The sequence below is a fragment of the Amblyomma americanum genome, chromosome 3 (assembly GCF_052857255.1).
Source record: "Amblyomma americanum isolate KBUSLIRL-KWMA chromosome 3, ASM5285725v1, whole genome shotgun sequence".
Taxonomy (NCBI): Eukaryota; Metazoa; Arthropoda; class Arachnida; order Ixodida; family Ixodidae; genus Amblyomma; species Amblyomma americanum.
The window spans coordinates 66,591,164-66,602,232 of record NC_135499.1 but is presented as its reverse complement, the minus strand read 5'-3'; the positions used below and the strand labels follow the sequence as shown (position 1 = coordinate 66,602,232).

The window sequence follows — 11,069 nt, the reverse complement described above, 5'->3', positions numbered from 1 at the left end:
GCCATGGGTCGAAGTATGCTTTCCTCGCGGTCGTTTACGTGGGGGTTGGGCCGAAACTGCTTCCCACTCCAGGTTGGAAGGGCCCGCTGTAATCCACAGACGGTGACGAACATGGTGGTTCAACAGGCGCAACATTTAGGGACACACCGGGCAGTGCAGGGTTGCGTCCACTTTACAGGGAAGACCACGCCAGGCAGAGGGCCAGGATTGCGTTTAATCCAGCTGCCCATGATTGGTTGCTCCGTGTCCCAAAAGGGAACCAGGCAATGACTGAGGAGCGGTTGAGCTAGATTCATTCTCGGCAGAATTGACAAAGGCTGAGTCGCACCAAGAAGGCGAAGAGTGGTTGTTGGGCGGCACGCAGCACAGCCTAGCGGAGGTGGCTCGCAATCAGCGCTACCCTCTCGAAGCTGGGGTTGATTCCGTCAGCAGCGAGGACACGGGACGGGGGTAGCCACTCCAATCCATGGTCAACGAAGAAGACGTGTCGTGATTAGCGGCAGTGATTGCGTAGAAGGGCAATGAAGATGCATGCTTTGTTGCAACGACGAACGAAGGCTTGGTTTCGAGCCCGCCGACGTTGGTTCACAGAACTAGCCAGGATCAAACTAGCGTAGATGCGCTTGACTTCAGGGCGCTGATCCCAGATCGGTACTCGTGAAAAGCAGCACGTCCAGAACTCGGGACGATATCATTGGTGCCCACATGAAGAATTAAGGTCCTCGCGGTACATGGAATGAAGTCGAGGAGGTTTCTAACGTCGTCGATGACGGCGCCGCTTAGAGACACAAAAGCAGGTGTTGCAGGCTGACTTGCATCAAAATATTGGTGCAGATGATTTGTTTGGGAGTCACCCAAGACGAGAGTCGTTGTCGTACTCCTTGGAAATTTCGAAGTGATGTGTTTCGCCGTGATCCGTCCGGAATCCAAAGTTGGAGACATCCGAAATGAAACGGCGTTGGTTTCCGGGGTATGTAGATTATAAGAAGAGGGCACTGGCGAAAAGCACTTTAATACTAACGTTTCGGCCGGGGTCCGGCTTTCGTCAGTGACCATTATCGTTGTTGGCAGGAGGCTTTTAAGCCAGTAACTTTCAGAGTGTATATATATATATATAATATAAAATCACCAAAAATTGAAGAAACATAACAGGATTTAACTCACGACGTTTCGGCTGGAGGACCAGGCTGGTCCTCCAGCCGAAACGTCGGGAATTGAATCCTGTTATGTTTCTTCAATTTTTGGTGATTTTATATTATATTGACCAAATCAGCTGCCAGAAATCACTTTTGGTATATATATATATATATATATATATATATATATATATATATATATAGAGAGAGAGAGAGAGAGAGAGAGAGAGAGAGAGAGAGAGAGAGAGAGAGAGAGAAAGAAAAGGAAGAAACAACAGGAGACACGAATACACAAGACACAGACACAAATATGCTATAACAGTGACATATTTGTGTATGTGTCTTGTGTATTCGTGTCTCCTGTTTTTTCTTCTTTTTTATATTTCTCTCAGCTGTTGCTCTGCAGTTTTCTCTGTGCATTATTTCTTTTTTGCTTTCCTGTAATCAAGCCTTTCCATGTGGTCCTCGTATGGAAACCTCATCTGGTTTTAGCGGCTCACCTGTCACAATGTGGGCAGTCGCAGCCTGTTCTGCCTCCCTGGGCCATCATTTGGAGTCGCGCGGGGCGACACAAACGCTGCCAGAGGCGTACAGACGCCCACAATTGGCGGACACTTCTCATCTTTTGTTAAACCACCACCACGTTTTTTCTTGATTTGTTATTGCTTTTCACTATATCTTTTTTTCGAAGTAACCGCCTGCCAACCAACCCCGGCCTTTCTCTTACACCTCCTATGTGTGCAGTGAGTTGGCGCGTACGCGACGTGGCACCTTTCTTCCCTAACATTGGGTAGGTGTCTGCCGTGTTCCGCTCTCCCCCTCCTTTTTTTTATTTCTTTTCTTTTTAAGCCATCTGTGTGCTGTACTATAAGAAGACGCGTCCATGCACTGTATGGTCATTCTTCACAAAGACCAGCCCCTGGTCGAAACGTTGAATATATTCGTTACGTTTTTCAATGTCACTTCCCCAACTTACTATATCTTTAAGCAGTGGCCATGAAGAATTTCATATCACTTTATATATATATATATATATATATATATATATATATATATATATATATATATATATATATATATATATATAAATATGAAGGAAGCCAATACAAATAAAAAAAATATTCCCCTATGCACCTTGGTTTTGGTGAATGTTGGGTTATATATGTGTGTGTGTGTGAGTGGGGGGGGGCGTGCGTGCGCATAGGAACCTTTGTCAGTTAGCTCATTTATTCATGAGAGGCTGCTCGGGAAGGACAACATTGTTCTCGCAACCCAACCCAAGCAAACCAAATCACACCTATGGCAACACCTGCTTTTGAAAGGCAGTGGCGCATCTCAATTTGATCGCTGCACCACTGCTCCAGGAGTGGCAGAAGGACTCTCAGGGATCTATGAATGGACAGAAAGACCAATCCGCATATTTGGACATTAACCCATGATCGTTAGTCGATCAACTTCCATCCGTGAACACTGGATCTGAACACCAGAACAAAAGAAAAACCTAACTTCTAGCACACTTATAGTTCGCAGTTAGCCTAACTACGCAAATCGACCATCATGTGTCACCGTGGTGGCGGAGTGGTCACGGCGCTCGGCTGCTGGCCCGAAAGACGCGGGTTCGATCCCGGCCTCGGCGGTCGAATTTCGATGGAGGCGAAATTCTAGAGCCCCGTGTACTGTGCGATGTGAGTGCACGTTAAAGAACCCCAGGTGGTCAAAATTTCCCGAGCCTTTCACTACGGCGTCTTTCATAGCCTGAATCGCTTTGGGAGGTTAAACCCCCATAAACTAAAATCAAATTGACCATAGCTCTTAAAAACCTTTTTTCCTTTACACTTTTTTGATATTTTGTTTTTGTTTTCTGCAGCTTTTTAATGACACGACTATCATTAGCATACAGTCGATCAGCAAGGCGTGTTGCCGGGCTAGTTGGTTCAGCTTTTTAGAACTTGGAAAAAACACCTTGGCGCAAATAAATTCACACGGACAAAAGAGACAAGGAGACAAAGGCGCCTGTCCCTGGTCGCCTTGTCTCTTTTGTCCGTGTGAATTTATTTGCGCCAAGGTGTTTTTTCTAAGTTTCAAAAATACAGTCGTTAGACAACGCATATAGTAAGTTCACCTTTGTTCGCCAAGATGCAGCGCGATTTTGTTCAAAAGGAGTTACGTGCTTGCCTCATCATCTAAAAGCCGCGCGCTCAAATCCCCGCACCGTCGGCAGGAATTTTATCTTCCTCTGACAGCACGGTAACGTAATCTGGGGTAATTCGGGACCACTGCTACTAAGTGTCGTTGGTACCAGGTGTCGATGGTAATGTGAAATGCTTGTTAGACTTTCACAAACATTTAGTTAGTCTTTCATCGAAAAATAAAGTCTTGCACTAACATTTGCTTTGACCATGAATGGTCCAGAAAGACCGCAGTGGTGGCCAAGCGGTTGAGCATCCGCCTTGCATTCGGGAAGTTCGGGACTCGATCACCGGTGCCATCGGGTACGCACCGGTGATACAATAGGTAAAAGATTTCCTCCGGCCTGGTGCTCTGCTTATGAGAGATGAGATGCTTGGGAAAACGGGTCTTTGACCCCACCTTGAGCCGTCGCGCTCTTTGGCCATAGATGCCCTTGCGCCATAAAAATACATAGTCATCGTCATCATCAGTTGTCCCGAAAAAAGTTGCAGAAACTGTAGAGCTGACTGCCGACGCCTTTCAACGTACTGTATTCGCCTGATGCGCGACCATCCTCAAGCCACGAAGTAGAGAATGGAGATATCGGCGCGATTGTAGCTATGGCGACGCTCCGAACAGAAAGGAAAGAAGAAGCGATAGCGCGCGGTCAGGGGGCGGAAAAAGTCAGTTCGGGCAGGCAGTACAGAAGCAAGCGGATGCTGGGAGCGATGCCTCCTGGAAGTATGCAGTACACCCTTGTCGGCTTCTCCACAGAACTGGACTGGAGGCCCCTGCGCTTCGTGAAGCCCATTCCATTGTACAGCGTGTGCGGCGCCTGTGGACTGGTGCGCAAAAAGACTGCCTTGCTTCCTTGTATGCACGCACTGTGCGAGTCTTGCTACGAGCAGAGCGCCCGGGACGGTGTCCACGTGTGTCCTCTCGATGGCCATCAGTGCGAGGAGGAGGACGTCTTTCTGAAGGAGTTTCCTGTCGACGAGCTGCTCAGGAGAGAAGTAAGAGTGGGGACAAAAGAATCCGAGGGGTTATCGTTTTTATTTGTTTATTTTCAACTTCATTCTTTAGTAATTCTTAATGTGTAGACAGGCCGCGTTGTCATGACAACCGTGGTGGTGTACAGTGTACGAAAAATGACTGCACCGTTAGGGGAGGCTGCAGCAGCGCTTCTAGGATAAATATGTTTAAACGAAATATTTTCTGAAGCAATGGGGGAAAACAGAGTTAAACTCTTCATGTTGCATGTTGCGTTTGAGAGAACTTTTGGAAAATATATCTGGACGTGTTTAAGCATTCTCGAAAGACTGAGTGCGCTGCAGCCTGAGGGCGTATGTAAGAAGCCCGATTTAGATGAGGCTCCCATTGATCGAAAAGATGGAACGGGAAAAGTTAAAATAAGTGTTTGGAAGCTTAGAAGTTAGCTTTGCAGGGTATACGTACGCTGTGAAATGTATGAACACCTAAACGAAAGAAAAAGATGATGTTCGCACGTTGATGTTCGCACGGAAGTAAATAGTTATCACTAATTTGAATTTTGATGCATAGTTATTGTACCTAATGTCAAAACTTCTTCATTTGCAATTAAGGGCCACCATTCGGTCCAGTAGCACGCTTCTGCAGAGTGCGCAAGTTAACCGGGGTGTGAATTCGGAGCTTTACAATTGACACGAGCAGAGCCATTGTTCCTGTACTCTTCGAGCAAGCGCATTAAACCGCACCTGCTTCAAGTGCAGCTCAAAGTTATCAGAGAGGGCAGAGACCCCTGTTTCCTCTCCTCGTGTGATAACATATCTAGGGGGATCTCAGCAAGCCTGGCTGGCTCTAACACTTTGGCGTTGTCTTTATTCCCGCAAAGTTTCCTGCGATCTCTTACCTCCCTCGTTGCAATGAATTCCTTACAGCACTTGATCCTGGCTAAATCGTTGTCATCTTTAACCCTTATGTGCTTTTCTTTGGTGTTTTCAGCTATGTAAACGTAAAGGTTTCAAGTTTAACCCCTTTCTTTTATCATTTCCTTCATGATTTGCGGGCACTCCACTCCCGGCAGCGTGCAGTGTACGAGGGGCGTTTAGAAGTGCTCTGGGCTGCGTCGTTTGTACGCCCTTGCCAAGAATGACTGCAAAGACTTCACGATACGTAAAGTGCTAGGCACGTTCAAGGGTTCGTCACATGACCGTCCAGCTGACCAGTTAACAGCGCGGCGGCGTAGAGCTGCCCGTAAGTGGCTCTGACTGTAACGTTTAAAAGATTTTGCTGTAGAGGTGGAATGTAGAGGTAAACATTCGGAAGTTGCACACGGGCTATGAGCTGCGCTGCTGTTGGCCACTGTGTCGCATACAACAGGTGCATGAGAAAAAAAATTTGGCAGATATACTTAAGACTGCTTACGTGGTGCTTAGATCGTGAATGCTGCTTACGTGCTCATCATTAAAGTACTGATTCGTGCAACGCTGTAGAAGGAAAATATGTCATGACTATGACCCTGCGTCTTTAGAACGCATACTTTGTACGGCCTGTATGCACCTTACATTACGTAACTTGGGAAGTGCTGAGTTATGCTACGTTGCAGAATAAATTATGAGTCGTGACTATCAGAAGTCATATAGCGTTGTGTTTCATCATTCATGACTATACATGTTCGCTTAGGTGGGTTGTGAGATGGTACACCGGCCTTCTCACAAACTCCGAATTCCGTGCCATAGACGTCGGACGCCGGCTTTTGTGTTAATAGGGCATACAGTGCCTTTGCATTAAAATGGAGCGCAACTTCTTGCGCAGCCCTCGATGATGGAATCATGAGGGCTCAAAAATTGATCCGTGCTTCAATTTTGCAGGTGAAATGTTGGAACCATGGCAGTACCTGCACGGCAGTTCTCCCAGCCTCAAAAATAACCGAGCACTTCCAGCGGGAATGTCGCCACCACTCCATTCGTTGCCCTAAATGCTCGGCCATAGTTCTGTGCACAGACGTTTGTGCGCACTTGGAGTGGGAGTGTTTCACTGATGCGCCGCCTGCTGAACCGGAATACAACGAACACGCATTCAGCAGAGAAGAGACGGCGCCAGCGACGCTGCTGACGTCCTTCAGACAAATTCTAGAACAGGCCACTGAAATCAAAACACTTCTCGAGCGGCTTGTTCCTAGCAGTGGCGACTATAGAGACGGATTCAGCGAACTTGTTCACGTGGTGAACAATTGCCAAGAAGCACTGAGAGAACTACGACAAGGCATTAGTAGCGTGAAAGACACTGTGAGGCAAGAAGTAGCACGAGTGATAACAGAGCATCGTGAGAGTGCAAAGAAATGCTCGGAAGAAATAGCCGTGTTTAGCGAAGAAACGAAAAGGCATTTCACTGCAGGCGGTGATACCATGAACACCATTTCGAACAGCATGATTTCTCTGGGAAAACTACTTACAGACGAGTTGGCAAAGGTGGCCAAATTAAACTGGGGCAATGATTCAGAGGTTGCACGATTCTCCGAGGGGTCTACAAATGAAGTAGAAGACACTAGCAATGCAATGGGCATCGTGAACATGGTTGTGCCCAAACAACCTGATCCACAGACATCGGCGTGCGAATTTGTCGTAAAAGGTGTCAATTCACTCGAAGAAAAAGCGCGAAAGGAACGTCGGGCTGATTTTGATAGCGAACGTGTATACCTCCGAGGGTACTGCATGTTGCCTGGTGTCCAGCTTTACAAATCGCTAGGAAATGTGCGGCTGCATGCACTCTTCCGCCTGCACAAAGGCGACATGAACGACGTTGTTCAGTGGCCGTTCAGGCACACAATTAAGCTTCGTGTCGTCCATCCAAAGAGTGGTGAAGAACGAGAGATCGTAGCGACTCTTTCCGGTTTCTTCTCTGCGGTTAAAAGGCCGGAAAAGGGACGTGTACAAGCTGCATATTACAGTGATGAATCTCTTCTCCTCGAGCATCTCATCCGTGACGGCTATGTGGAAGACGACAACCTTCATGTGAAGTTCGAGCTTCCCTCGTGATTTAGGCTTGAATGTGGGGTGCGGCCATGCCAGGATCATCGCAATGACTGCCCGTGCACGCAGAAATTTAAGACGCTTTAAAAATAGCAATAAAAACATAAGTGCCTGCCCGTAATTATTGATTGAGTGTGGTGAGCAAAACTGTCCGAGTTCTCGAAACCATTGCACGCAGTAATTCTATAATTCTAGGAGCGTAGTTCTCCATGAATTTCGAAATTAGACCCGATTCGCTCGAAACAACAATGAAACATTCGTTGTTATGCCTGATTGAATCGTTGCGGTAAAATGATGTGTTTGGTTTTGAAACAATTAAGTATTTTTATAGTGTCTGGCAAGTCCGTGTTTCTCGTGAAGGGGACACAAAATTCAGCACATACCACATGACGACATGGCCATCCAAGCAGATCAGATATGATCAAGCACCGGAGAACTGCATGCAATCGGGGCATACGGTAGGGAAAGTGGCCTGCTTTGAGTATTGTAAAAGAGGTCGACTTATGTCTCACGCAGCTCTTAAGGCTTTGAAAACGACTGACTGGAAGTTGGCTCTGCGAAAGCATTCTCATTCCTTCTAATTCCCCAGTAGCGGCCGAGAGACATGCCTATCTATAAAAAAAGAATGTATCGATCGACCGATTGAGTGATTGTGGCTGGCAACGTTTCAGGCTTGTGGTGATCACGGACTATTCCAAGCTTCGGGAGGATTAGCATGCGCCACAGGATTCATTATCTATTTCTGCCCACTAGGGTGCCTTCCTCACCAGTTTTTATGCGCCCCTCATCGGAGCTCCCACAGAGAAACCCATGCCAAAACCGGATAAATACTGTACATAGGCCAAGTTTTTATTAACTGCGAATTGTGAAAAAAGCAAAGAAATATATTTTCAGTAAAAAGTTGTGAATGAAATTTATTCCTTGCTTAAAGAAGCACGGATTGAAGAAGGATTTTAGACAAATGATTGGCAGTGTTAAGTGAGTTAGTTAGTTATATTGATTTTAATGGCGCAAAAGCAACTGAGGCTATGATGCGCCAAACGCACGGTTAGAGCTTTTGTTAAAGGTTACGCTTTTTATATCTAAAGTTTGTAGAAAACATTGGCTTCTCTGAGAAATTTAAAAATGCTTGAAAAATCAACCAGTGCTTGATCTCCTAAAAGTAACATGGGGTGTAGTGGGATGCATTCATTGTACAATGTTGTGAAATATTTTTTCCTCAGTTGTTCCAGTTTTTTGCATACAATTAAAATGTGGTTTACCGTGAGTTCATCGCCACACATTTCGCAGAGAGGTTTGTCTTTTTTTGTCAGTAAGAAGTTGTGAGTAAGGTGTGTGTGTCCAATGCATAGTCGAAACAAAATAACTTCTATGAAACGCTCCTGATGTGTACATGATCTCCATTCTCCCAAAACAGGTTTTATAGAATGTAGTTTTTTGTTTGTTTGTTCGTCCCATGAAATCTGCCACTTATTCCTGAGTTTACTGTGCAGTAATTTAGAAAAATCCCTCTGTGGTATGTTAACTTGTTTTATATGGCCAATTCTAGCTTGTGCTGCGCAAGCATCTGCTCTCTGATTACCTAAAATTCCAACATGACTAGGGACCCAACAGAATATAATGTTATATTTTTGCTTTGTAATTTTAACTATGTTATGTATGATTTTTCCTATTATGGGTTCAGCAGCGTTTGTAGAATGCAGCGCTTTTAGCATACTCAGTGAATCGGTGTAAATGATGCTATTTTTTTATGTTTTGTTCTACTATTTGTTCTGCAGCTACAAAGATGGCATAACACTCCGCAGTAAATACCGATACATACTGTGGCAATCGTATCATTTTTTCATTTGTTCCTTGAATTACTGCACTTCCGACATGACTTTCTGTTTTTCAGCCATCAGTGTAAAATTCAGTGTAAGTGTCATATTTTTCTTGTAGTGCAAAGAACTCTTGCAGTATGTGCTCGTGGGGTATTTTCTCTTTGTTTACGTGTGTCAGTGTGAAGTCACACATCGAAGGAAGGCTGTACAATGGTGGTAGATATTCATGTCTTTGTGCAATATTAGGTGGGGCGTCCAGCACTGCTAAGCCTTCACATTTATCTTCAAAGCGCATTATTAGTGGCCTGATAAAATGTGGTTTATTATTGAATAATCTCCTAGATGGGCACTTGGTAACAATGGGATAGCAGAGATGTTTAGGGAGAGAACGGGCTTTTAGGATGTACGTGCATGTTAGTGTGACTCTTCTATCCTCTGGTGTGGGCTCGTTAGCTTCAACGTAAAGACTATTTACCGGGGATGTTCTATATGCTCCAGTTGATAGGCGCAAACCAAGATTATGAATAGGGTCCAGTCGTTTCAAGTAGGATGCTCTTGCCGAACCATATACCACACACCCGTAGTCCAGCTTGGAGCGCACCAAAGAGCGATATATTTGCAATAGGCATGCTCTATCGGACCCCCACCGTTTTCGCGAGAGTACCTTTAATACATTGAGGGCTTGGGATGCTTTCTTTTTCAGGTTGTTAATGTGTGACAGAAATGTAAGTTTCTTGTCAAAAGTGACGCCTAAAAATTTATGTTCCTGTTTGACTGGCAGTGTGGTTTGATTCAAGCACAGATTGGGATCGACCTGTAGGCCTCGTCGTAATGAGAGCAAAACAGCTACTGTTGTTTGAGGGGAGAACTTGAATCCATTTTTCTCTGCCCAAGCAGCCAGTTTATTTAGTGTGATTTTTATTTGTCTCTCGCAGGACAGTATGTTGGAAGACGTGTATGATATCTGTATGTCATCTACATAAACTGAATACATTACGGACTTAGGTATTACTTTGGCCAAAGAATTCATTTTTACTATAAAGAGTGTCGTACTTAAAATGCATCCCTGGGGTACGCCATTCTCTTGGGTGAATGTCATTGATAGAGTTGCTCCCAGACGGACTCTGAATGTGCGGTTAGTCAGGAAGTCGTTCAAGCAGTGCAGCATCCTGCCGCGGATCCCTAGCTCTGCTAGGTCATGGAGGATGCCGAACTTCCACGCGGTATCATAGGCCTTCTCTAAATTGAAGAAGACCCCGATACAGTGCTGTTTGTGGATGAACGCCTCCCGGATGGTGTTTTCTAGGCGGACAAGGTGATCAGTGGTCGAGCATGCTTTTTTAAATCCACATTGATGTAAATCTAAGAGTCGACAAGATTCAAGTGTGAAGGTCAGTCTAATGTTTATTATGCTTTCGAAAGATTTAGCGATGCAGCTGGTGAGGGCTATCGGTCTGTAATTGTTAGGACTTGTTGGTTGTTTTCCAGGTTTCAGAAAAGGTACTATTATTGCTTTCTTCCACTCCTCAGGTATATTCCCAGTTGTCCATATTTCGTTAAAGAATTTCAACAATGCCTGCACGGCAGCCTCAGAGAGATGGGCAAGCATAGCGTAATGCACATTATCTGGGTCTGTTGCTGTCTTTTTACCAGAAGATAATACCCTAATCAATTCCTGGACTGTGATGGGTTAATTGTGATCCTCGTGCATACCTGCTGCAAATGGAAGTTTTTGTTTTTCTGCTATTGCTTTGTACTTCTGGAACATGTTTGTGTAATTGGACGAACTGGAAACTTCAGCAAAATGCTCACCTAGTATGTTGGCCTGTTCTTCTAATGATGTTTGTGTCCCAGGTGTAGTCAATAGAGGAAGTGTGAAAGGGGTATGGTCACTACTGAATCTTCGAACCTTTTCCCACATTTTTTTTAGGTTA

General features: G+C 45.1%; 1 protein-coding gene across 1 annotated transcript; it reads left to right on the top strand.

Annotated features, from left to right (window-relative positions):
- The first annotated feature begins 3,988 nt into the window (after positions 1-3,988).
- On the top strand, positions 3,989-10,253 carry LOC144124640 (uncharacterized). Its single transcript, XM_077657439.1, has 2 exons — positions 3,989-4,318; positions 6,155-10,253. The coding sequence occupies exons 1-2, from the start codon at positions 4,022-4,024 to the stop codon at positions 7,319-7,321; spliced, it is 1,464 nt and encodes a 487-aa protein (XP_077513565.1). The 5' UTR covers positions 3,989-4,021; the 3' UTR covers positions 7,322-10,253.
- Positions 10,254-11,069: the final 816 nt, after the last annotated feature.

Excerpts from the sequence above, each read along its gene's own strand:
- LOC144124640 (XM_077657439.1), top strand. The coding sequence starts at position 4,022 with ATGCTGGGAGCGATGCCTCCTGGAAGTATGCAGTACACCCTTGTCGGC. Across the intron at positions 4,319-6,154 it reads ACGAGCTGCTCAGGAGAGAA|GTGAAATGTTGGAACCATGG; the intron begins GTAAGAGTGGGG and ends TCAATTTTGCAG.